This window comes from Hyaena hyaena, unplaced genomic scaffold (assembly GCF_003009895.1).
Source record: "Hyaena hyaena isolate Hyena2069 unplaced genomic scaffold, ASM300989v1 scaffold_20, whole genome shotgun sequence".
NCBI lineage: Eukaryota > Metazoa > Chordata > Mammalia > Carnivora > Hyaenidae > Hyaena > Hyaena hyaena.
Genome location: NW_024080652.1, coordinates 182,416 through 209,722, shown reverse-complemented (window position 1 = coordinate 209,722; position 27,307 = coordinate 182,416). Strand labels below are relative to the sequence as shown.

The 27,307-nt window shown below is 56.9% G+C and overlaps 1 protein-coding gene across 1 annotated transcript in view; it reads right to left on the bottom strand.

Moving 5' to 3' along the window:
• The window catches only part of FAM20C (FAM20C golgi associated secretory pathway kinase), a 48,871-nt gene that overhangs the window by 12,899 nt on the left and 8,665 nt on the right, over window positions 1-27,307 (bottom strand). The window contains exon 3 of the mRNA XM_039225956.1: window positions 23,245-23,323. Within this exon, the coding sequence (XP_039081887.1) occupies window positions 23,245-23,323 (79 nt within the window). The remainder of the gene's footprint in view (window positions 1-23,244; window positions 23,324-27,307) is intronic.

The following is a 27,307-nucleotide window of genomic DNA, read 5'->3' as shown; positions in this document are numbered from 1 at the left end:
CATCAGCTCCCTCTGCCCCCGTCCCCTCTCCTGAGCCTGAGTGAGGGTCATCTGCTGATTCCGACGTGTCTCCTGTGCTCCGCTCTGCTGTCATTGTGTCACTCTTCCACCTCCCTGGAACCGGCCTCCTCTCCTGTCTCCCGAAGGCTAAGTCAGCATTCCCAAATGTGTCTCCCGCCCAGCCAGGTCCAGGGGCTTCGAGCACAAAAGGAGTCCTCAGAGACGTTAGGGTTTGAGTAACACACCTACTAGAGCACCCTCTGGGGTCTCAACAGTGCATATTCACACCATAAAGACCCTGATAAGGGCTGCAGCCACTCTGTTTCTTAACACTACACCAACTACAGAACCCATTTCTTTCCAAGCACATTACCACGCTCTGCACTGCTGGGAACTGCTGGTTGAAGCCTACAGTGCAAGCCATTTCCAGCCACTGCTCAGAGGAGAACTCCTTCACAAAACTTTCCTGATGCCACAGTGATGATGACCTGAGGCTCCTCCTGGACCCTCCCGGACTGGCAAGCAGACAGGAGGGTTCTGTTTGCAGCAGTGCTGTGGGTACCCCCCACGAAGCCAGAGCCCAGCCCTAGCTGCTACCCTACCTGCAGCATGTGTGGTGGGCTGAGCAGAGCAGTGCAGCCTCTGGGCGGCTGTGTGTGTGGCGCTGACGTGGCCCTGCCCCTCCCTGGCCTCCAGGTCTCCTCCCAGGGAGACAAACGAGTCCCAGGACCCCTTGGCTCTGACATCCACACCCCACAGTGAACTCCCTGAAGGAGCATCACACACTGCTTCCCAGCCGTGGGACCAGAAACCACACACGGGACTCTCTATAGTCTCTACAGGCGACGTTGTTCTGTAAACACAGATACTGAGCAGACGCCTGGGGAGCAAGGACCCCGGTGACCGTGTGTTTGACCTCTGTAAGCAGGGAATTTCCAACATCGTGTCAGGGCAAAAATGCTCCCTGCATTAAACCCAGGTCTGTTCTGTGCTTCTGCACAGAATGTCTGGACAGTGGATGTAGACAATGTCTACAGGACAGTGTCCACCTTCCAGGCTGGGAGTGGGGACAACTCAGCCCTCAACCCAGCAAGAATGTACCAGAGGTTGGGGGCCTTCTCCGTGCTAGAAAGTGTAGGGCGGGGAGAATCACATGTGACCTGGCCAATAAGGTGGAGGCTTGAGTGACGTTCCAGCCCTTGGAGCCCCACTCAGGGCTGCGGCGGCCCTGCTGGGGCAAGACCTATGGCGGCACAGACCTCCCCACCCTTGGGGGCCAACTGTCCTTACCCCATCCAGAGGCTGTGAGTCCAGGGAGGGGCAGACCTGGTGACACACTGGGGGTCAGCGAGGGCAGGGCCCAGAGTTTTGACTGCCTGCTACAGGCCACGTGTGCACACAGGTGTATACACACACACACACACACACACACACACACACACACACCCCTCGCTATAACAGGGCTGTAGGAAGGGTCTTGGAGAGAAGCAGGGTCTGGTCCATTGCCTTTTCTTCTGGCACGGCCATGCAGGGCGGCCACAAAGGAGCTTTGGGTGGTGTGAAAACATAGTTTGGGTTTGTTGCATTTGTGGCAGAAGAGACTCCAGGCTCCACCCAGAGATGAGTGACTAGCACGGGCATGAATCCAGTCACAAGCACATCCCATTACTGCTGCTCTGCTGTTGGCTTGGCAGCAGGCGGGCAGTCAGGGTAGGCCAACCCCAGCCTCTGTGGCCAGGCCTTGGCTCCTGCATCCTCAGCCCCCAGGCCTTCTGGCAGTGAGCCCCGGGCAAGTGCCGGGCACCCAGGCAGGAGGGAGAGGCCCCGAGAGTGGGTGAAGCTGGGGCCACAGGGTGCTGGCCAGGCTCAATCTTCCCACATATGCCCCTCATCACCCCATGTCCATGTCACCCACCTCCAGCCCAGGACTACTGCAAGCAGAAACCTCACAGCCCTTTGCAGCTCTGCCCTCCTCTCTCCTCACCCCTGCCGTTCCATCAGCAGACCACTCCCGGCCCCAGCCCCCAGGCCTTCCCCACCTCTGCACCTTCGCCTGTGGTGGGCTCTCCACCCGCACTTGCCGCCAACATCCTTCCCAAGATCTGTCCCAACCCCCATGGGCTTCCCCTGGCAGTCTGGCGGGCCTTCCCTGGCATGGGCCTTCCATTGAGGAGCTTAGCGCTGCCACACTCGACCTCTGTTGGCAAGGTCTGGGGACGGGAGTGCCTAGCCAAGTGCCTGCTTTAGAACAGGTGTGCAATAAACAAAGGAAGCATTGATGGAGGAAGGACAGCAAAAGGGCACAAATCGATCCATGGTCTTGAGCTCTTCCCACTCTCATTTTTTCAATTTGTACCAGTATCATCATCAACACCATCACCATCTCCATCACCATCACCACCTTCACTATTATCATCACCACCTCCCCACCACCACCACTGCCACGATCACCTCCACAACCACTATCCATAACCCATACTGACCCCTTATTGCCTGATGTGCGGTGACTTGATCTGTAATGCTAACAAGTGAGCACTTCCATTTGCCCACGCTTTCGCATCTGTTCATTTCTCCCTCACTCCAGCCCACTCCTCTGATCAGGTCAAACACGTGAAAAGCAGGTGGCTCAGAGCCCTGCTACTCTGGGAAGAGCCCAGCCACTTCCTGGAAGCTCTGTGACCAGGTTCCGGAACAGTTCCTGGTTCCCTCACGTCTCCCGCCTCAGGGTTTTCCAGTGACCTCTGTCCTCAGGCTGCTTACACAAAGAGGTGGCTCTTTCCCCAACCCCAGGTCTTCTGGCTGGCTGTTCTGGCTTCCAAATACCCCTTCTGCAGAATGACCCTGGAAACGCAGAGAGGTGGTGGCGAAGTGCTTTTTGTCTGTGTGCTCAGTGACTCTTCACTTCCAAGAGGCTCCAAGGTGCCCCTGGGGCCTGCCTCCAGATGTGTGAAACACCCCTACAGGCTGTGAGCGACTTGGTAGGGGTCCTAGTGTAACCAGTCCTGATAAGGGTCGACCTGGGCACTCAGGAAACACCCAAAGATAAGAGGGGCAGGCATGTTGGAAGGTGGGCTCTGGCGTGGGCCTCTCCAGTCATTTGTTTTAGACAGATGCCCAGTGAAGGTGCCCAGGTCAGCACTGGGCAGACCTGGCTCTCCATCGCTAGCTAGGAGGGCTGAGCCAGCGTGCTGTCCGTTTCCCCAGCTGTAAAGTGGGGATAGTTCTGTGTGTCTCCCTCCCCACAAGGAAAACAGGGTTCTGGGTGTGGCTGGCCGACCCCAGGCCCTGTCACCCGAACAGTCAGCCAGGAAGAGGGCCGGCACTCTGGTGAGGGCACTCCAGAGGGACAAGCTGGCTGCCTGCCGGTCTCCCGGGTCTGTGCTGAAATCAATGAGCATCGTGGAAATCTGGCCGTGCACCAGCAGTGACAGCAGGAGAAGCATGGAGTCCATCCCACCGGGCCCCCGCCTGCTCCGTCAGGTGAGGTGACATGAGCCACAGCCTAGCTCCTGCAGGGTGTCCTTACCAGCCAATCCATGCCCGAGGGGAGAACCTGGAGGGTCTCAGAGCCGGGGTGCTTGCTGCAGGGGGTCGTACAGTGTTCTCAGGGCTGGGCTGCAGCGTGGACCAGCACAGGGCAGAGAGATTTCTCTGCGCACACAGGGCAGGCAGGAGACAGGACATGGTCCCCTCTGTGGGGAGGTCTGCCAGCCTCCGGCCACCTCCTGGGCAGGGAGTCACCAGGGAGTGGAGCTGCCACTGCTGACCCAGCCATTTAGGGGAAACGCTTCGGAAAAGTACTGAACTCGCTGCACCCGGCAGGAGGCCGCACTCAGCACACCCAGTCCCCTGGCAGCCTCTCTTCCTCCAGGTGTTGTGGTGGAAGTTGGGCCTGGGTGTGGAGGGCAGTCCAAGGGCATGGCCCACCTGGGGCTCTGGGCCTCTTCCTGGGGCGTGGGCCATGGAAACGTGGGAAGGAGATGCTATCAGACGCTGTGGGGTTGGCTCGACACCCACGGCCTGTGCCTGCCCTGACGAGGGGTAGGGAGACCAGGCGGCTGACGCCTGGAGGCACAGCACCAGGAAGTCACCATCCTCTCCTGCAGACTAAGAGGGCAGGGCTGGGCCACAGCCACTCTGAGGGGATCAGGGACAGGAGGAACCTCCCACCCCCTCCCACCCTGCCTCCACAGGTCACTGCCTCCCATACAGGGAGCAGTCAGGGCCTCAGAGCCCCACCCTGATGGACCTTGAGGTCAGTGTGGGCCCCACCCGGCCTCCGGCAGGCCTGAGCAGCGGGGAAATGGAAAAGTGTATGGCTGGCTTTCCTTGGAAGACAGCAGCTGAGGCATCAGGCGCAAACCACAGCCAGCGACTGTTTCAGGGAAGGAGCTGGTCCCCGGAGAGCCCCCAGGGGTACCCTCAGCACCCTGACACCTGTGAACCCAAGCTGGCTAAACCTTGGCAAGGGGCTGCTCAGGACCAGTTCTTGGGGCCTGCGCCTGCTACACTGTCACATTCCCTCTCTCCTTCCCCTCCGGAGCTGACCACACCAAACCCCTTCCTTTAGAGGGACTTACTTCCCTTAGCTCAGAAGTAAAGTCAAGAAGACCCGATCATGTACTTTATACTACAGTGAGAATGACTATTATGTTGGCCTCTCCCAGAAAGTCTGTGGTCTGAATCTCCTTCCATAGCAAGAGGGACTTTGTAGTTATGATTAAGTTAGGGACCTTGAGATGGGGAGATTATTCTGTATGTCATCTCAAGGGTCCTTATGAGAAGGAGACACAGGGAGATCTGACTGCAGAAGAGGCTGCGTGGTGGCCTCGCAAGGGAGGCTCGGGGAGAGAATCCGTTTTCTCACCTCCTCCAGCTTCTGGAGGCTACCTGCATTCCTCGGCAAGGAAATGCACTCTCTCTCAGAGCCTCTGGAAGGAACAGCCTGCAGGGCCCTCTTAGATTCCGATCCCCAAAACTGCATGAGAACACATTTGTGTTGCTTTAAGCCACTAACGTTGAGGTCATCTACCGCAGGTGCACAGGGAATGAATATAGAAACTTTGGCAACACCAAAGTTGGTGGGGGGGGCACGGTGATGTGGCAGCTTTGGGAAGGTTGTACAATGCGGTCTACTTCCTCAGATCTGGTCACGCCGTCACGGCTACATTTATTAGACTTTTGAGACCCGATGCAGAGCATTTTGAGAGAAAAGGTGCCTCTGTTTTGACAGAAGCCAGAGAGGTAGAATCCAGTAAGAATCACATGAGCCCTCAAGACTTCAGTCCTTGTCCCCATTTTAATGACTAGGAAGTCTGAGGTCAGGAAAGGGAAGAGAGGCACATGCAGAACCACACAGCTAGAAATGGCAGGTCCTGGGTTCTCTCCTCAGGGCCCCCCCAAAGTCAGGCCCCAGCTGGCCCCATACATCTGCGTTTCCTCCCTGATCAGAACCACCTCTGGCCACTAGGACACCCCACGGGCCTGGAGCCGGGTCAGGGTCCCCAGAAAGGTCCTGCTCCCAGGGCAGGGCCCCTCCAACAACTGTGATTTCCACACCCCACACTGCGGACCACTCAGTCCCCCTCCACGAGTACGCCTCCCTCCCCAGTTCCCACTGCCACTATTAACATCTCAATGTTCCTTAAGTTGTGGGAAAACAGAAATCTTGTGCTCGGTTAAAAATAGAGGAAGTTGGCAGCTTTTAACCAAAGCCTGTGGGGGAAGAAAAGCCAACATGAACTGGCTCTTCCTAGGAGCTGGGCGCCCTGCTAAGCAGCTTGTGTGGATCCACGGCAGCCTGGGAGGCGTCCCCATCCACAGCCAAGTGACAGCCAGTCAGAGAGGTCTCAGCTGGTGACAGGAGGGCCTGGTTCAGGGCCCATGGCCCTGCTTCAACCCAGTGGCGCCCCAGAAAGTCTCTGGTGGGCAAGGCGGTGTGGGCAGGGGCTGGGCCACATTCTCTCTGCGGACACCTCAGGAGAACAGCTGGCAGAGAAGGGTCTGTCTGCGCTGACTCCCACCCTCTCCAGGCTGATGGGGAGAGTGAGCCCGCAGCCCCCTGAGGTGAGGCCCCACGGGGGTAACACCTCCGGAAGCAGCAAGGGCCCATGGTCCTTTCCACTGCTGCTGCCATGCTGCTGGAGGCATCCAGTCCCACTGAGGGGGTGGGGGGGGCAAATGCCTGCCTGGCCAGCGGGTTCTGCACAGCAGATAAGGGTGCTCAGGCCGGTACACGCACGAGGGGCTCCCAGGTGCTGGGCTCCCTGCTTGGTCTGTCGCACAAATAGGCTGCTGAGCTAGCCAAGCCAGGGCTCTCCACCAGCACCCTCACCAGCTGAGGACACCAGCTGAGCCACCCAGGGGCCCAGCCATCTTTTCTAATGAACAGACTCAGCCCCCCTGACACGCCGAGGCAGGAGCTGGCCAGCTACAGCCTGTGGGACAGATCAGCCTGTCACTGAGCACGGAAGCAGTTTCATTAGGACGGTCCCACCACTCTCTCTTGTTCCTCATCCCTCCCTTGAGGACAGCTGGAGCTGAGTTCAGGGCCCACCTGGCTAATCCAGGGTGATCCCCTCATCTCTAGGCTCCTGTGCTCCGGGCTGATACCCTGCGGGCAGATGCCACAGAAAGGACGGGCCCTGGTTCCCATTTCCAGGGATGACCTCAGGAGGCAAAACACCAGATAAGGTGAACCCTCTCCCTTCTCCTTCTAAACACAGCGGATCCCTGACTCACCAAATGAAGGCACAGAAGCGAAAATTAGCCTTTCTATCCTGGGTAATCTTCCCATCATTCACACAGCAGAAAACAACCACCTTGTCATTAAAGAGATATATTAAGCTGTTTAATATCAGGTTTTCGGCTGGCAGAGGTTCTAGAAGGAGAGAGGAGGGCCTCTCCCTGGCAGCTAACTTCAGTGTGATCTTTCAGCCCTATAACCGACTTTCAGTATTTCTTGCTAATTTTGGTATCACCTGCCCTGGCCCCATATGTTTAGTAAAAATGCCTGTCTTTCTCAAACCTTTGGGCACCTGTTTATCCAGCCAGTCTTCAGTGGCGGACAGCAGTGTGGGTCTGAGCAAGTTCTGGGGCCTCAGTGGCTGCAGCGGGGACATGGCCCCTGGGGCTCACCTGCAGGTGTGGGGATGCCAGGGAAACCTTGGGAGTGAGGGCTGCAGAAGCTGGGAAGAGTGGGGAGGCCCTGGTGTGGACTTGTCATGGGCTGAGGGGACCCTGCATAATTGTGCCGAGCGGAACACGCACTCAGGTGCCCTCAGCCCCGGAAAGCATGCCCGTCCCACAAGCACTTGGAGGTGTGACAGTTACAAGAACTTCTAATCCAGATGTGAAGATAGGCCAGCAGACTGGCCTCTGCGGGGCCTGGCGGGGAAGGCACAGGGGTGCGGCGGGAGCCGGGCCGTGGGCCTGGCCCTGCCCTTGGGCTGCTCAGTCACCTGGCTCTGGCCCTGTCTGGATATGTGACAGCTGGTCAGGTGCCTAGTTCTAGGGAGAGTGGGTGTAGGGAGGGACCTGCGCGATCACAGGACTTCAGCCTGTCAGGGTGGCCACCAAGGCCTGATGGTGCCCGGGGCTGGCCTGCCTGAGTCGGGGCACTGTCCACTGGGCCTGAGCCGGTCCTGATGGAGGAAGTGGTGTGTGACCTGCAGAGGGGGCCTGAGCCGTCCCCTGGCTGACACTCTTGGCATTGTGCAGGCCGGGTAGCTTTTTGAGCTAGGCCGCTGGGCCCTCCTCTGCAGAAGCCACAGATCAGGAGACACCAGGCCAAGACTGTGCCCGTGGCGGGGCCTTCTACCAACCCATTTTCTGGTTTTGGCAAAATTTCTGTGATCCCCTGGGTCTCCTGATGGCCACAGCCGGCAGACGGCTTTCCTTGCGGTGCTATGTTGCTTGGGCACAGAGCGGCACGTGCTCCTGACTGGCCAGCCCTCGAGCCTTGGCCGTCGGGGCCTCAACACCATAGGTGACCCGCTGCCATTCAGGGGACCACAGGGGCCTTCAGACCTGCAGCTCCCGCCCGTCCTACAGGTCTCTTTAAGGCAGGCTGCATGGGAGAAAAGTCACACATTGCTTTGGCTGGGTGGGAAAATTCGCTCTCTTAGGGTCAACTCAATGAAAACCAATTTAAAAGTGATTCAAAGATCTGTGACTGTAAAGAAAGCCTGAAGTCATTTCCATTTAAAAATACTTGCAGTGGGGGCGCCTGGGTGGCTCAGTCGGTTGAGCATCCAACTTCGGCTCGGGTCATGATCTCGTGGTTCGTGAGTTCGAGCCCCACGTCAGGCTCTGTGCTGACAGCTCAGAGCCTGGAGCCTGTTTCAGATTCTGTGTCTCCCTCTCTCTCTGCCCCTCCCCTGCTCGTGTTCTCTCTCTCTCTCTCTCTCTCTCTCTCTCTCTCTCTCTCTCCTCTTTCTCCACTCACACTTTCTCTCCTTAAAAAATAAATAAAGATTTAAAAAAATACTTGCAATGAAGGGGGAAATTGATTTGCTTGAGAGTTTAAGATGTACTGTGCTTTAAATACCCTTCCAGCAGAGCATTGGCGTTCGTGGGGACGACTGAGCAGGGAGATGGGTACACCTCCTCCAGGTGTGCGCATCTGCGTAGTGAAGCCCCGTCCTGGTGGGCGCGTCTGTGAAGCCCTGTGGTTCATCGTTCTCTCTAAGGTAATGGAACTCGAAGCTACTGCGCCCCCCATCTCCTAAGTGGCCTGAACATTCAGCACCAACGTGGCTGCTGTGATGTTGTTTTTCCTCCGGTCAGAAAAACAAACTAATCCAGACGGTGGGGGCTTGCATTCCAGCACATTCTCTGAGGCTTGTTTAAGGAGATCTGGAGTCTGCAAAATGTCCTTCTGAGGAATAAAAAACAGCCCGACTGGAGACAAGTGCCTGCTTTCACTTCCTTCCCAGCACAGGGAAAACGAAGATCGTATTTTCCTTCCCTCCTTCTAGTTTTCTCTCTTTTAAGACAATTAGAATGGTGGCCCACGTGCTGGCAGGCACCCCAGAGACCAAGATAACCCGAGAAAAGTACAAAAAGGCATCTCGATATTGCTGTTTGGGAGAACATTTTCTGGGGAAAAATGACTTGCTGGTTTGCCTTCAAACAAAGGGGATAATCTTTCCCAGAAGCCTCCAAGGGCTCACATGCCCTAGCACGAGCCAGGTGTGTGGCCCCTGCATGGACTTCATCTTCCCGTCTGTACAACGGGGGCACAGCGGGTGCTGGGTCAGAGCCACCTCCCTAAAGGTTTTGTTCAGTTTTTACCGTTTATTCCTTTTCCTGCCAGGTTCTCTTGCAACTGTTTGAGAATTGTTCATAATTTCCTTTCCTTTCAATTCTGTTAAGCAAAGGAATTCCCAGCTGCCACATGAGAGCAGAAGATGGTTACCATCTGTGGTCAGCCTGAACTAATGCAGTCTTGGCTCATGGTCACTCAATGAGGGGCTTGGGGGTAGCTGGTGAAGTCACTTGGGAGTGACTTCAGCTGCTGGAGGGGCCTGGCCGCTCTGGGGCCATTGAGAAGGTGACCTGGCATGAACATACAGGGCCACACACAGAGCATGGAGCGACAGTTCCTCGGCCCCTGGTGCTGGTGTCACGCAGCTGTGCGGTTGTGTGGCCATGGCAGTGGGCCCCTGGCCGAGCCTCCAGGGCCCCCTCTGTGGATGCAGAGGTCCCGAGGGCTGAGACGGTCCTCAGCACGCACTCCTCTGAGCCAGCTCCCCCTGGGTTTTCGGCCTCTCGCAAAGGCTGTGCCGCCTTCTCCGAGGGGATAGCGCCAAGCCAGTCTCTCCTGTGGGCTCAGCTGCCCGGGGCAGAGCAGGTCACTGTGTCCTCCAGTCGTGTGTGGGGGCTCTAGGGCCCCAGTCTTGCAGTGGACACCAGGGGAGCGAGGCTGAGGTTGGTGAGGGAGGAGACCATTCTCCCAGGCCTCACAGGGCGCTCCTGGCCGCACCCCTGCAGATCAGGAGAGACCCACTTTGCCCCCAAGGGTGCTCCTTAAGCTGATTAAGTCTAGCTTGTTCTCAGTGTGGTGGAAATCAGCGTGGCCAGTGCCTTCTGAGGGTGCTGCTGGGCAAGGACCCCAGGGCAGATGCCGGCCGCTCTGGGCCACGGGGGTCCGGCTGGCTCGGCCTCCTGTGGGCTGCCCCGACTGTGTCCAGAGAAGCCCAGGAAGACCCAGGAGAGTCTCTTGAAAGCCTGTTTCAGGTTGTTACTTATTTGCTTTTCAGTTAATAGGGCCCAATTTGGGGGGGGGGAACCTCTAAACATAAACCAGAAAGCTAGAGACAGCCCCAGTGCCCCGCAGCAGAGGCCTGTAAGGTAAATGGCTACACACAGTGTGGCATCTGCTCGTCGCTCCCAGGCAATCAGGAGGCACGTGGGCTGCGTGCTCTACGGACACACGCTGAAGGCTCCCAGCGGGATGCGGCATCACGGCTGCAGACCCTGCCTGCAGGCCGCTGGAGGGACTGTGCACACCCCGCATCATGGACCCCCGCCTGCGCAGAGGTCCGGAGAGACCTCTGCTGGCCTCTGGGTGCCCTGTGTGCGCTTACCCGCAGTGGCCTGGATGGCCTGTCGGGGCCCTGCTCCTTCGAGCCAGTGCCAGGTGTGGCCCGTCTGTTGCCCCAGACACCAGGTGCTGCTCTGAACCCTCAGGGGCCCACATGCCCCTTGTTGGTGGGCTACGTGCATTGGTCTGTTTAGTCATCCATTCATTTTATTCCACTCATTCATTCTGTGCACCTACTAAGCAGCTGGTGCTGCAGATACAGTGTGGAGGAAGACGACCTGGGGCGCGCCCCATGGAGCTCGTGGTCTAGTGGGCGAGCAGACGATGGTTAGACCCCCATCCCTGTCACCGTGATGGGCGAGCAGATGACAGACCCCGATCCCTTCACTGACAAGGCGAGCAGCGGATGTTCGTGTTGCGTTGAGGGGAGGGGTACTTGGAAGGGGCGAATGCTCAGTGGCACCTCCTGACAATGAGGTGCCTGTTAGTCCTCCCACCTGATGGCTGAGCCGCTCAGTGTCACAGGCGGTGCTGGTCTGTGTAGGAGCCTGGTCACTGTGTAGGAGCCACCAGACAATAGCCAGCCAGAGAGGAGCCCGTCCCATACCCACTGAGCCCTGAGCAGGGAGCGGTGCTAGTCCTGACTTCCCATGTGCCCACTGGACTGTGTGTGCACACACACACATACATGTGCACACCTGCTCTCGCAGGAGGCTGTTCTCCCCTCCCTGAATGGCATCGCTGAGCCCCCCTCCATCCCCCTCCGCAGCCAGCTGGAGAGACCGTGCTCGGAGCTAGGGGTTCAGACCCTCCTGGAGGGGGTGCATCAGTAGAAATCCAGCTGGTCTTGGTCTGCCGCTCAGGCCCCTAGGGGTTCAAGCCTTTCATTCCTCAGTGGCCATCTGCTCCCCAATTGGGCCATTTCCTGAGGGTTCCCAGGACTTGGGGGCCCTGGTAAGAGGCCAATGGTGTTGGCAGGCTGCTCTGGAGACGGCCAGCAGTGCTGGGCTGCTTGGGACCCTCACCCTGCTCCTTCCTCACTGCCAGGACCCTGGACCCAGCTGCCCTGTGTCCTCAGGGACGTGCCCCACAACAGCACCTCCTGCCCACTGCCCACACTGGTCTGGGAGCTTCCTCAGAAACCCCTCGGGCCAGAGTGTGATCCCTGTCCTGCCACACCCCCTCGGGCCGCAGCCTGACCCCCGCGCCCCCCCTTCCCCCAGTCCCGCCACACCCCCTGGGCCACAGCCTGGCCCTCATCCCACACACCCCCTGAAGTCCTGGCCCCCAGAGGCCTCCACACACCCTGAAGTCCTGGTCCCCAGAGGCCCTCCCACCCCCAGAGCCCACCCCCCCCAAGAAGTCCTTGCACAGTGCCTCTTGGCCAACACCTTCTCACCCATGAAGATCAGATCACAGGAAGTGCTGATCCCTTGCAATGTGTGGGGGGGCTGCTCCTTGCTAAGACCTGAGGGGTTTTGTCAGGGTGCAGTGGGGGCACCTGCCCCACTGTCCGTGGGCCCTCCTCCTGTCCTGAGGCCCAGCTGCGGCACTCGGGGAACCCCACGGGAAATGGGCTGACTGCCATGAAACCTCGCTCTCTGGTCAGGGTGCTCTTGAGGGGCAGCGGGGAGCCCTCCCTGTGGGAGCACCACGTTCCTCCGGCCCCTAAAGCTGCACTCGGCTCCTGTCACGGGGAGGCCACAGGGCTTGCCTGCTCTGGGTCTCCAGCCTACCCTGCCCTTCCGTGGCCTCTCCATACCTGTGCGGGCCACCAGTCTCAGACGGGACCACAGGCAGCCTGTCCTAGACCTTCATGTGTCTGGTTCTCACCTTGCCGTCCAGGCCTCACTTACCCACCACCTCCTGCCCTGTAGCCCAGAGCTGCGCCTGCGTGCAGTCGGCACTCTACCAGTGCCTGGGGCCAGTGCCTGGGGAAGGAACCCTACAGACACCATCGGAGGGGCCTGTCGTGAAAGCATCTCTGTCACCTTGCCCAGTGGGAACCTTCTCTGGAGGATGCACCCTCTGAACTGCTCGTCCCACTAGAACATAGGCTCCCTGCAGGCTGGACCTTATTCCTCCTGTTCAGGGGCCTGGGGTAGGCGCCAGGTAGGGAGTCGGAAGTAAGTTGGCCAATGGGGTGCCGGAGAGGGTGGGCCAGTCCCCAGGACCCATCAGGGTCCACAGCAGAGACACGGGCTCTCCCAGCTTCTTGGCGGGTGGGCCCCGGTCGGACGGAGGCTGGCTTGGCTGCCCATAGGGGCGGGTGCCGGGGCTTCTGGAAGCCAGTCGGAACAAGGGTGGGACGTGGGCTTGGAGGCTGGCCCACACTGAGCACAGACACAAAGCGCTCCTTGTTCACATCTGGTCAGGCCCAGGCCTCTGCCGGCTCCACACCCAGTGACTGGCTATTGGGCAATCAGTTTGCCTTAGGGGCCTGGGTCAGGGCACCAGTGGAGAGAAAACGTGAATTATTTATCAAGAGAATGACAAATCCTTGGAAACACCCAACTGCTCGCTCACTGCTCCTCAAAATCTTACTTCCCCAAGCCTTAGTGTGTAGGGCATTTTCCTCAAAATCCCTCTGCACCCAGGAAGAACTCCTATTCACCCTGTAAAACCTGGCTCAAAGGTCTTCTCCCAAGGTTGTTTGGCAGCCAAGACCCCGTGTTTCTGCCCTCCCACCTTATGCGGCCTCATCAGTGGTCCTGCCTGGATCTGTGCCCAGGTCCGTCCAGAAGCCAACCTGCGCTCTCACCCTGAGCACTGTTCCAGCCCTGTGCCAGGCGCCTGGCACTGTGAGCACAGTACAGGACAGGGCAGGAGCACAGCTTCTCGTGTGTTCAGGGAACCATTCCCAGGATAATCTGTTTTTGGAACCTCACCTGCTGCTCACACAGCCTGGTGGTCACCTCGGGGCTCTGGGCTCTGCATGCACTCGATGCCACAGCGTCTCACCTGCCCACCGGAGCCCTCCCAGGTCACATCTGGGCCCCAGTGAAGCAGCAATCGTGGAGGAAGCCTGTGGCCTGAGCAGGGTCCGCCCGGCACTGCAAATGGGATTTGCTGTCGGCACCTCCTGCCTGACGAAGAGCTTTGTGCAGGGGCATCTGCTGTGCCGTGCACCTACCCCTCCAGCTGCCATGGGTGGGGGAACTGGGGACCCTTCCCTTCGTGTCCTGGCTATGCTGCTCCTTCAGTGATTCTGAGGGTACCCTGGTTCCTACCTGGGTTTGTGCACCTATGAGATGTGGACTGCCCCATGTTGGCACCTCAGCCCCTCTCCCAGCCCTGCCAAGCGGGAAGCACTGGCTTAGGGCCCTTGGGATGGACGAGTGACCAGACCCATGCTGGCATGTGGACCCATTTCCCAGAAGAGGACGTGGAGGCCCATGGAGGTCCAGGAGCCCACCCGCGGTGGCTACCGTCTAGCTGCGTGTCTGCACGTGAGCCACGAGGCTCATCTACCCAGAGCACTGAAGGACACTAAAAATTGGAGAGGTGTCGTTTAAGATACAAACTTGTAATTGGTAGACAGGTAGGCCTGGGGCCTCACACACAGCACAGAACTACATCCTAAGCTGCAGGCTTGCTAGGAAAACACATCTTGACTGTTCCCACCACAGACGACTGCCAGCTAACCTGGGTTGCCGTGTGAACCTGTCAGATTAACACGCTGTACCCCTTGAACTTACACGATATCATATGTCGCTGCTATGGCAGTGAAACAGGAAAGTAAACAGTTTGGCCGTATGTCCCTCCTTGAAGGGCGGCCGAGAAGCCAGAGCCCTCTCCCCAGGGCGGGGGGGCCTCTACGGCCCGGGGTGGGGAGGTGGGCACAAGTTTTCACGAGGCCTCTTGTGAAGTGCAAACAGCGTGCATGGTTTCACACTTGAAGGAGACTGGAGCCCCGGCTGGTTGTAAAACCTGCTGACAGGCCTGGCCACGGGGGGACCACGGAGAACCTACCACAGCTTCTCTGTCTGCACCGGCCCCCGGGACAGAGGGGAAAGCCAGCACCTCCCAGCCATTTCCCTGCATTGGACAGCCACTACATGGACATCACTTCAGGACGTCCAACCATTGTTTCCGGAATTCCTGCCCCATGATGGCCCAGGGCAGCGTACTCCCTGCACACTGAGGAACTCAGGCTCCCCGGGGACCTCACACCACAGTCAGACAGGGGCCCAGTGAGGGGCAGGGGCTGCTCAGGACCTGCCCAGAGGAAATGCAAGCACAGGAAAAGGGTGCCTGTCCAGGAGTCTGGCCCCCGGTCGGACACTGGTCATGTGGGAGGCATGCAGGTTAATGGGGGGGGGGGGGTCGGCCAGCGGTCTCTAGCCTATGGCTCCCTGGGTGGCCCCAGAGTTCCTGGGAAAGTTGATGCTAAGCTCGAGAGTCTCCTACCAAATCTACTCAACCCGAGAGGGATGAAACGGCCCCACGGCCCCTTGGGCCCTCAGCCCCTGGGGGAGGCAACTGGGCTGCAGCCCAGAGCAGGGCCAAGGTCACAGCAGGCCTTCAGACCAAGGTCATAATCACAGGGGGCCCTGCTTGCCAGCTGGTGCCTCCTGCACTCAGTATACACACTGCCCGTGGACCAGGCGTGGTCGGAGCAGAGCGGAGGCTCCAGGTTTTGTGTTTAGAGATACTACCACAGCCTGAACATTCTTCTGCAGCTGCCTGTTTATGTATCTCAACTGCTAGGAAATTCCTGGGCCTCAAACAGCTGTTTGAGGACAGTTTCTCTGGGTTACACACACACACACACACTCACACACACACACACACACACACACACATTTCCATTCTTTGCAAAGAAAACCAGGTGGCCAGTTTGCAGGCTATGGACACACACTTGAGTTTCAGTTCCAGCCCCTGGGCCACGGCTTGGCCCCGCAGAGAACAGATGAACCAAGGTGGACAAGACATGGGGCTAGAGGCCCTTCTCTGTGCTCCATGAACACAGATAAACAACAAACAGGAGATGAGCCGGAGTATTTAGGCCCCTTCACCACGTGTGGGGCCTCCAGAAATCTGCCGGCTGGGAGGGGTCACAGAGTGAGTGCCTCCTTGCAGAGAACCCTGACCCCAGCAGGGTGGGTCTCAGGGCCCCCACCACAGCCCTGCCTTAGCCCCATGCTGCTTGAAAGGCCAGGACCTGGCATCCGGAACCCTGGACTAGAGCCCTGGCCGGATCCTCTGGGTCCTCAGTTTCCTCCTCCTTGAAGGGGAGTTGGCAGTAAAAATAAAGCCTACCTCTGTGATTGGAAAGGTCAAATGACTTGGTGCAAGTGACACAGCCATCAGCTATCCATCACCGGCTCCTTCACGGGCCAGAGTGGAGACCGAAAACCCCTGGCAGACGCGCAAAGAGGAGCAAGTGGCCCTCTCTAGGGCGAGGGTCAAAACCCAGCACGGCAGCCTCGGACATGTGCTCTTGCTGCACCCACATCGAGACATGACAGGGAAGGGGGAAGAGAAGCACCCGGTGGGAGAAGCAGCTGCGTGCTCCCATGTGGGGACAGGCACCACCACCAAGTATCAGCACTGCACAGAGATGTGCGCACACAGTTGGCCCTGATGTTATCCAATGATTCTACCAAACCCAGGGACCTATGGGCAGACCTTGGGATCAATATGTTCACCTCCTATGACCTCTCCCGGCTGTGTGGACAACACCTCGCCTGCCTGTGAGTACCCTGTGCAGCCCCCAGGGCAAGCATAGACATCGGTGTGCAGCCCAGGTACCAGGCCCTCTCCTGGGAACCTCACCCTGGGCTGCTGGGTTACAGACCCTGTGTGGCCTCTGCACGGCTCTGGCAAGACCTCCTACCGCCAATCACAGCCCTGCCTTGTGGCCAAGCACTTCACTCTGGGCGTATTCCACAGGGTCTTCTGAAAATACAAGCATGATCACAGCAGCGTAGAGTTCCACGTGCAGAAGAACTGGGGAGGCCGTCTATGTGCAGGAACTGGGTTTTACGAACACTTACAATATTTGCTCTTGGTCTAATCTAATCTCTAAACACGTAGAAAAAGAGGTCCCGAGATGGTTGGAGGGTGAGTTGATGAACAGTGGAGATGAGGACTCTTTAGTACCTTTGTCAGCTCGGCCCTGAGAGGTGATGCTGGCGCGTGGAGACTCTGCTTACTTGGTGCCCCAATGGGTTGAATTGTGCCCCCAAAAAATATGGTGTGGTCCTGACCCTGGGACCCATGAACCCCCGCCGCGTCCCAACCCTGGGACCCGTGAACACCCCACTGTGTCCCGACCCTGGGAACCGTGAACACCCCTCCTCCCTGCGTCCTGACCCTGGGACCTGTGAACCCCCCCACATCCCAACCCTGGGACCCGCAAACCCCCTGTGTCCTGACCCTGGGACCCACGAAGTTCTGAGTGCTGATGCTTTTGGTCCCAAACCCCACACAGACACCGGAGGTGTTCTGGGGCCCGTGTCCACATCACTGTTGGGCTCCAACGCAGAGGGGTAGTGTTGGCTACGATGGCCCCTCACACCAGCCTCACCAGGTGCTGGGTGACCCAGCAGAAATGCGTCTGCGTGCTGTTCCCAGCCTGCCTGCAGCGGCACCAAATATTCACCTTCCCTGTGGTATTTGCCATGAGCACGGAGCGTCCGGAGCACCAGAAATAACTGCACAGCTCGGGGGAGCTCTGGGGGGAAATGGCCGGCTACTCCCTGGCTCCCACCAAACCAACCACCCAGCTCAGGCTGGGCATCAGTCCCTTTCCTCCCGAGACTCAGAGGACCCTCAGAGCCTCTTGGAATCCAGCCTCTGACAGCGTAAGGAAACTCAAGCCCAGAGAGGAGGATGCAGGTGTGCGAGGTCACACGGCAGGAAAGTGGCAGATGGTGTGCGCTGCAGGTCCATTGTCCTCAGCGCTCTGGGCCGCCACTCACATTTGTCCGCGGGGAGCCCCCGTCCCCGGGTCAAAACGCTTCACTGACCCTAACCCTGAATCTGCATCCACGTCTCTCCCCTGACACCCAGTGACGCCCTCCCCTCTCTCCGCACCCACACCCCTCTGCCAGCAGCATTCACCCTCACCTTCTCTCTCGGGTCTCCTGGCCTGGAGCAATCGACGGAGCCCCACACTCCGGCCTCAGTCAACTGAAAGCCCTCCAGCCTCCTACCCTGTGCCAGCCTGCCCTGGTCATGCTCAACAGTGAGGGGAGCTGCTCACGTGCTCACGTCTGCACTGTCTGCCCCCCCCGTTCGCTCTGTGCACAGTGCAGAGCGCCACCCGTGAACCAGCTCCCGATCCTGGGGCCACAGCGGTGGAGCAGACACTCTGCTCTGTCCCCCTGAGTAGCGGGAGGGCGAGGTCTGCACGGAGTGTGCATCTGAGGCACAAGACCAGGCCCAAAGGCTCTGTGGGCATGTGAGGGTGGGGCGGGAACATGTCTGCAGGAGGCAGTCACAGCCAGTGTCGTGGTCCTGCCTGGAAGGCACCTTTTCCAGAGCAGGTGGAGGTTTCTTGCAACAAGCCATACCCTCTGGTGTGTCCAGCTAAGTCCACCCCCCCCTTGCCAAACCACCGGCTCTTCACAGCTGCTTTTGGGACACATGGTAGCTGTGGCCACGCCTGCTGGCTCCATGGACGCACCCACCCGGCAAACCGCAGCCACACACCCCACCTCCATCACTGCTTACGTAGCTCATATACTGTTTCAGTAAATACTACACTAAAAGCACAGGCCACCAAAATGGATACACAGAACATGCTCAAAATAAAACCCTTGGGCTTCAGGGGTGCCTGGGCGGCTTGGTGTGTCAATGGTCTGACTCTTGGTTTTGGCTCAGGTCATAATCTCACAGTTCGTGAGTTTGAGCCTCGCATTAAGGTCATGATCTCACAGTTTCTGAGTTTGAGCCCCGTGTCGGGCTCTGCCCTGACACTGTGGAGCCTGCTTGGGATTCTCTCTCCTCTCTGTACCCCCTGGCTCTGTCTGTCTCTCAAATAATAAACTTAAGAACAAAAACAAACATGGGGCACCTGGGTGGCTCAGTCAGTTAAGCGTCCGACTTCAGCTCAGGTCATGATCCCACAGTTCGTGGGTTTGAGCCCCGCATCGGGCTCTGTGCTAACAGCTACCTCAGAGCCTGGAGCCTGCTTCTGATTTTGTATTTCCCTCTCTCTCTGACCCTCCCCTCTTCATGCTGTCTCTCTCAGAAATAAATAAAACATTAAAAAATTAAAAACAAACCAAAAACAAATAAACAAACCAAAACTATTGTGCTTCAAAGGACATGACACATGTGATGAGGGTCTTGTGCTCCAAAAACATAAATAATGCTCACAACTTACTAACAAAAAAGACAACCCAACTGAAAAGTGGCAGATTTGAATAGACATTTCTCCAAAGAAGATCCACAAATGACTCACAAGGACATGTAAAGATGCTCGACATCATAAGTCATCGGGAAAATGCAAGTCTAAACCACAAGGAGACACCACTTCACACCCACAGGGGGGCCAGAATCAAACAGACAGATAATAACAGCCACTGGCCAGGACGCAGGGTCACCGCAGAGGTAAGGAGAGCAGCTCCCGTGGAAAATAGTCTGGCAGCCTCTCCAACAATTAAGTGCAGTTGGTACAAGATCTGGCAACCCCACTCCTACGTATGGACCCAAGAGAAAGGAAAACACGCGTCCCTGCAGAAACCTGTACATGAGTGTTCATGGCACCGTTACCCCTAACAGCTCCACACTGGAAAAAGCTCCAAAGCCCATTAACAGGTGGAAGGGTAAATAAAATGTGGCCTATCCACACAACATGGTATCATTCGGCCCCAGAAAGGAGTGAGGCACCGGCACCTGCCACAGTGTGGATGACCGTGGGGTGAAAGGAGCCAGTCACATTTATATGTGATTCTGTTTACAGGAAATTCCAGAACAGGTAAATCCCAGAGACACAGATGGATTAGTGGCGTCCGGGCCTACAGGGTGGGCGAGGGGGGCCCGGGGGTTGATGGTAACACCGTACGGGTTCTTTCTGGAGTCACCAGAAGGTTCTAACACGGATTGTGGTGGACGCTCATTTCTGTGAATACACTACAAGCTATTGAGTCGTAGGCTTTCAGCAAGTGAACTATATGATACGTGAGTTACGTTTTGACCCTAACGTGTTAGAAATCTTACTTTAACCCTAAAGCAAGAATGTCCAGAAACTTGTGAGCTAATGTGCTAGGGTGTGGTGTTCAATGACTTCAGGGCACCTGGGTGGCTTAGTCGGTTGGGCGTCCAACTTTGGCTCAGGTCATGATCTTCCAGTTTGTGGGTTCGAGCCCCGCATCGGGCTCTGTGCTGACAGCTCAGAGCCTGGAGCCTGTTTCAGATTCTGTGTCTCCCTCTCTGTCTCTGACCCTCCCCTGCTCATGCTGTCTCTCTCTCTCTCAAAAATAAATAAAACATTAAAAAAATATGTAACCATGAAACTCTAAGTAGTCGTTTATGTGCACATAAATCACACTTTGCAGGACCCATCTCCATCCCCGTCTCACTGGCCGTCTCTCTTCTAGAACTCGTAACTTACATCCCTCTGGAGGAAAAGTACCACCATCTAATTCATTCATAATATTGTACTGACAGCTTACAAAACTTTTAGCAGCTCATAGAACAAAGTTTTTCTTAAAAAGAACTATTAATCACAGATTTTAATTTTTTAATGCTACGGTTATAAACCACAGTGTTTTCATATTCAGACCACAGCCACTGGGGACAGGAATGGCATGTGCAGCCTCCTCGGGTCCTGGGCCCGGGGCCCCTGGGTCATCAGGGAGTGGAGGCTGCTGGCCACAGTCCGTGCCAGACTCAGGGCACGGTCAGAGGAGGGGAGTCCGGGGCCTGGAAATACCTGGATGTGACCCAGCAGAGCAGCAAGAGGGCAGGACGAGAGGGCCCATGCCGACCGCTTGTAACCCTTGCTCTGTGCCCACCCTGCCGGCAGGCCCTCTGCCCAGGAGCGCACTGTGTGCAGGGGAGAGAGCCTGGCTCTCCTCAGGATGCCCACCATGGCTCTGACAGTCTAGCTGGCAGGCCATGGACATCTGCTTTCCCTTTCTGGCCTCAGTTTCCCCAGCTGCCTAGAGATTCTCACCCCTGTTTCTATGGCTTCAGCCTGGCCTCAGCACCCTCACGGGCCTTTGCTGAGTCCCTGCAGAAACCCTGCCCCAGGCTGTCCATGGGTGGCCTCTGCCTTCAGTTGTTTCTCCTTCCTGCTATAGACGGGCTAGGGGCTGAGAGTTCAGGAGAGAAGGGGCAGACATGAGCGACGTGAGCGACATGAGTGACGTGAGTGATGTGAGTGACGTGAGCTTTCTGGGGACACAGGGGCCTGGCTGTCCTACCCTGCTAGACTTCTGTACTGCTCAGTGACTGTAGAGCCCACCAAGGCGGGGGCACCTGGGGGAGGCTGGGAAGGAGGGGCTGGGGGAGGCCGCAGTGGAGGCCAGAAGCAGGGGAAGCTAGGGGAGAGGGGAGACCTGGAAGAGGAGGAGTCTGGGCTGGGGCCGGGCAGGGGGAGGCCAGGTGGGGGCGGAGACCAGGCACCCTGGACTCTTGGCTCAACCTTGGGTGACGTTCACGGCTTCTCCAAGCCCTGGCGCCGTCCCCTTTATACGGCAGGACAGCAGCAAGAATACTACTACTTCCTGTAGCTCACAGAGGCGCTCTGAAGACAAAACAACAAACGTGTAAACCCTGGGCACAGAGCCTGGCCCAGGGAATGCCGGGCCGGCCACGCCTGCATGAGCAGCCACTCAGGCAGCGTCACCAGGGCTGCTGTTGCTGCTGCCCACACCGCACCCTGACCGCAGGCGTTCACACAGATCCTGTCCCCATTGAGGGACAGGAAGGGCACTGTTGTGACATCAAGGGACCTAGAAGTTGCCCTTCTGCAAAGCTCCACTGTGAGAGGCCACGACCTCTCAACTGTTTCCTCTCAACAGGGGCCAAAACCATGAAGAAGCCCAAAGAGGATGGAAAGTTTCACAAGGAACCCATGCCTGCCTCAGGCCTCATCTCCTTCCAGAATGTTCCACGAGGAGCGCACCACGCCCGCCCCCAGGCCTCAGTCCCCTCCAGAATGTTCCATGAGGAGCCCACGCCTGTCCCCAGGCTGCATACCCTCTAGCTGTCTCTCCCCAGTCCTCCCTCATGAGTCAGGGGTACATGAACCCACGCTGGTCGTCCACATGGCTGCCTCCAGCCATCCTCCTGCAATGGCCTTTTCTACGGCTCCCTTTTCCATAAGATTCTCCGGGAGGAGACCTGAACTTCCCTTCCTGCACAGACACAGGGAAGGAGGTGCTGTGCATGAACCCTCGACAGACGCGGAGGTGGCTTCATTCACCATGCCTCAGCATATCACTGTATCCCGGTGGCCCCAGGTCTGTTGCCCACCCCTGGTGTCCTTTGTCTCGCCTATGTGAATAAGGTTCTCAGTCCCACCTGCTCCAGGCAGCCCCAGGTCACAGACAGGTCAAGCGGACCCTCGCGGAAGCCCCCAGCAGGACATCTGTCCCAAGGAATGAGAGCAAGAGTCCCAGAAACACCCTGGACACAACATCAGACCTTTGGTCACAAGTTACACACTAGCAGCTACATTTTGTTTGGAATGCTTCTCAATTAGTTACCATCATTCTCAAAATTTGAAAAGTAAGCAGAAAAGATCTCTGTATTTCTAGCTTATCCTGAGAATTGAATGTCAGGACAGACGGCCAAGATCTGGTGAACAAAAGACAGCTTCTCCGACCGGCAGAGCCCGTGGTTTGTAGCCTGGGACAGTCCCACCACGCCCAGAGAAGCAGGCTCACACACAACTTGCACGGTCCGTGTGGGTTCTCGGGGGTGCAGCAAACCTTGCCGGTGCACAAGCAGCCTTGTTGGAGCTAACAAAGATGGCGGAGCAACCTTGGACCACAGGGTAGATAGCCAAGCCCCAGGGCAATCAAGGCAGACATCAAAACCATGATGCTCCTTGTGAATTTTCTTGGGGTGGCCCGGCTTTCAAATATCCTTTCTCACCATTCCCACAAATTTTCATGTGCCAGTGAGCGCCTTAATATTTATTTTGGTAGCAATGTCTCTGCTTTATTTAGAACAGGAAACTACAGTTGCGGGTCCATCCAGCCCACTGCGAGTTTTATAAATAAAGCTTTATTGGCACACAGCCACGTCTGTTCACTTACATATCGTTTGGCTGCTTTAGGGCTAGGACAGCAGAGCTGACTGGTTGAGACACAGACCATACGGCCTGCCAAACCTAAAATATCTGTTGGCTGGCCCTTGATAGGAAAAGTTTGCTGACCCCTGAGGCATGCAGGAGAGGTGGAAGTCACTTCTTCAGGGGCATTCTTTGTTGTCCACATTCAGGCTCCTGGTTTCAAACACTTACGCTCACTGGGGTAGGAATGATCTGCCAGTGGATGAAGGCAGAGAGGGGGAGGACTGGGGAGGCCAGGAAGAGGAGGGGGTAGGGTACAGGATCCTTGTGCTGCCCACTTGCCTTGATGGGGAGAAAGCCCAGATTAGTCACCCACAGTTCACCCCAAACACCTCCGGGAGGAAACGCTGCATTTTCCACTAGAAACTGGGTGCCTGCACACTCCAGCATGGACCTGTCCCCACACCTGGCCCCCTCGTCCCAACCAGCCCCCAGCACTTACTTCATGGGTTTGAACAGGGCTTGCCCATAATTCTGGAACGTCATGATGAGCTTGAGCTGTGTGCCCCCCGACTTCATGGCTGCAAGAGAGAGGGAAAGAGACACAGGGTCACTTGCTGCCCTCAGAATCATCCCTTTGTGGGCAAGTGAGCAGCTCCTTCCCTGGTCCCCTGGCCCCGCCTGGGCCTCTGGATGTGGCCGAGGGCCCCGTTCTGCCTGGGAATTCTGGGGTTTCCTGCACTGACACTGATATACAGCCCAACCTGACTCCGGCTGGGTGCGAAATCTCTCAGACAGTCTGACCTATAGATAACGGGAATGGCTTCTAGAAAAGATGGCCAGGTATAGATACCTGCCAGCAATGCCTCCTCCCCCAGACACCTGCATGACCTCATCACACACACACACACACACACACACACACACACACACACACACACCTACACACCACTGCTTGCCCAGTCTAGGTTTCTGGGATTCTGTGGGTAACCTGAACAGGGTTAGTCTGAGGAAACCCTGAAGACCCCTTGGCTGGGAGCACCTCATTCATCATAGGGGCCATCCAGGAGTGCCATACTGGAGGGGCGCCATACTGGAGGGGCACCATACTGGAGCATGCCATACTGGAGGGTACCATACTGGAGGGGTGCCATACTGGAGACTACCATACTGGAGGGTGCCATACTGGAAGGTTCCATAGTGGAAGGTGCCATACTGGAGGGCATCATACTGGAGGGTGCCATAGTAGAGGGCGCCATACTGGAGGGCACCATAGTGGAGGGTACCATAGTGGAGGATGCCATACTGGAGGGTGCCATAGTGGAAGGTGCCATACTGGAGGGCGCCATACTGGAGGGTGCCATACTGGAAGGTACCATACTGGAGGGTGCCATACTGGAGGGTACCATAGTGGAGAGTGCCATACTGGAGGGCACCATACTGGAGGGTACCCACTGGAGTGTGCCATACCTGGGGGTACCATACTGGAGGAACACCATCTTGGGGGTGCACCATGCTAGAGGGGTGCCATACTAGGGGTGGGCCATACTGGGGGTGCACCATGCTGGAGGGCACTATACTGGGGGGCTTTGGTGTGGAGGAGCCCTGAGACTGGAGTCTCTGCCCAGCTCCTTATGGCCTGGTGCCCTTGAAGGAGTCCTCAGTCTCCCAAATGTCAGTTTGTGTCAGATGGTGTTTAGATACCTGCCCAGCCTCCCTCATGGGGCTGTGGCAAGGGTCCAGACAAATAAGGGAAATGTATTTCTTGACTTGGCAGTGCCTTTGCTCACATGCGGCATGGGGATGACCATCCTATCTACCTCCCAGGACTGCTGTCACAATTGAGTAGGTAATCTTCTGAAGCATTTAGAACCGACTATACGGGTACACTGCACATTCAAGACGGCCGACAGTCATGAGTGGGGAGAATGGCCAGGAGCTCAAACCTCCCTGAGTGTCTTCAGTGGCCTCAGGGCTTCTGTGAGGGCCGAGGCCCAGTCCATCCTCCAAGCTCCCAACCCAGCCACGGCCCCCTCCTTCCTATGCAGAGTCTGAGGCCGGTCTTGGAGTCCAGGTGATGCTGGAGGCATAGTGTCCCCCAGACCAGCCTGTGATGTGCATCTGTTCTGACGCTTTTCCAACCTGTGCCCTCCTCAGGAAAACAAAGCCAGAAACAAATGCCACTTCACTCCAAAACACTGGAAATAACCCAAAATGCCCGCCCCCGGGGGCAGACGTACGATGCAGCTAATCCCGCATGAAGGAGTACTATGCAGCCTTCTCACTGGCTCCACAGAATTTCTACTGATACAAAGAACAGCTTAGTATTTATGACCAAGCAAATATTTATGCTTGGTGAGCCGCCTCTTCAGAAGATGCGTACCAAGCGTGTGGGGAAATCTGGGTGCACAGATAAGCTTCAGTGGTTCCCCCCCAAGAATAGAGCTACAGATGATTTTAATTTCCTTTTTCCCTTATCTGTGCTTCCTAAATTTTTACAATGAACATTTATTATATTTTTAATAAGATGAACACAGAAGTGGTTATTAAAAAAATTAGAGGCCCGATTAAGCCCCATTCAATGTCCCCATTTCCATGTAATAACTGGGGTCACTGGATTTAATTATTCCTTCCAAGGCCAATCAGGGACAGCGCATCAGCTCTTTCCAGGGCCTGTAATCCCGGTTTTCTTGAATAATAAATTATTATGCAAATCTGGCCTGTTTAGTCATTCTTGTTCTGGAAGGCAAATCTCTATATGCACTGCCGACCCTTGTTTCCCTGCTGCATTACTCGTTCTTCCCCATGGAGCAAGCGAGTAACTAGAAATTAAAGTGTGTTAGAATCTCCTGGTGACTCAGGACTCCAGGAAGACCACCTCCTCTGGATACCACCTTTCTCTTGTCTGGGGACATGGGCCTTCCTGTCTGCCAAGCTGGGGTTGACAGCCGGAAGACACTCGGAATTCTGCTTGAAAATCGGGTATGGCCTCCCTGCCAAAACCCACAGGCAAACCACCTTCAGTCATGGTGAAGGTCACGTGTTCGCCTGGGGTGGGAAAGAGGCAGACACCGCCATGAGCCTGTGTTCAGAAGTGGGTGGCCTCACTCTGCTGCTGCAGAATGGACCTGTGGAGGTGGTCAGGGCTGAGGGCCTAGGAGGCAGCACCGGGACACTGACTGGGCCTCAAGAAGTAGGGATCAGTTTGGGGTTTCCTCCTCAAGGCAGATTTGGGGAATCTTGCCGCAGTGCAGGGCTGCAAGGCATGATAGAAGCAGAGGCAAACCCGAGGGGAGAGGCCCAGGCGTGTGGCAAGAGCCCCCCATGACAGCAGGTGGACTTGCCCTCACCTGGCTGGGTCTCCACGCTTCCCAGGGGACTGGTGCTCATCAGACCCTAGGAAGGGACCCAGCTGAGCAGTGAGCCCCTGGTGGGTGTGAGGCCAGGCTAAGGCCAGGGCTGTCACAGCACATGTCCCAGACGCCACTTCCCTGTACCAGCCCCATCTGCCACCTTCTTTCTACCTCTGTGGCCCCACCAATCTGGACCCCACTGTCATCAAATCACTAACACACGAGGGGCACCTGAGTGATGTCCGACCTGGTTCCCTCCAGCCCCCACCGACAGCGCCTCTTGTATATGCTCTGTCCTCCCACACCCACCCCTGCAGGGACGTGCACCATTCAGACCACAATGTCCACAACGACAGCTCTGTCTCTCCGGCTATCCCTGGACAACCGTATCCTCCAGCTGTGCATTAACAGTACTGCATGAGTTAGCACTGAGTAGCGATAATTAATGACATGCGTCAGTAAGCACACGTTAGTTCATATTAACAGAGCACTGTATACTCTTTACATTTCCTGGGATCCCCTGAGGAAGGGTGGAGTTGGGCCAAGCACCGGGAGCAGCCCTGGGAGGAGGGAGACAGCCCTGAAGGGACAAGGGGTGTCGTCCAGGCCAGGGACCCCAGCAGTGCCACACCAATGGGGTGTGAGTGGGAGACACAGGCCCCTGGGCTCTGTCAGCAGGTGTCCTCACCTTGATGTTCGCAGGGACAATGACCTGGGTCTGGCACACTGGGATCAGCCACCACTCAGCTCTTTGTTTCCCATGGAAACCAGGGTCTTCTCGTTTCTTACAAAACCCCCCAACCCATAATTTGATGAGCTGCCTCCTGACTTTTAAATTAACAAGTTTCATTCTTAAGAGATCTGTGGCCCACAGGCACACGCCCATGTGTTCCTGGCCACTGGGGGGGGGGGGTGGCGCCTCTGGCGTTACTCCCCTTGGCCTCTGTCACCTCGTCTAGGAAGTGGGACCCATGCTTGTCCTTATCACGGTCAGACAGGTAGTCCAAATATTTTCACAGCCACTGCCTTATTTGAAGGGCCAGAGGAAGCAAGGGCCTCGCCATGGACGACTCACATTTGAAGAATGTGACGCTAGGAGCTCTTAAGTCACCCGTTCTTCCCTGCCCACTTCACGGGCCTCACCTCCTGCAGGACTGGGATCTGACCCGTGTTCCAGACCCCCAGGCACCAGGCAGAGCCCCTGAGGCTGCC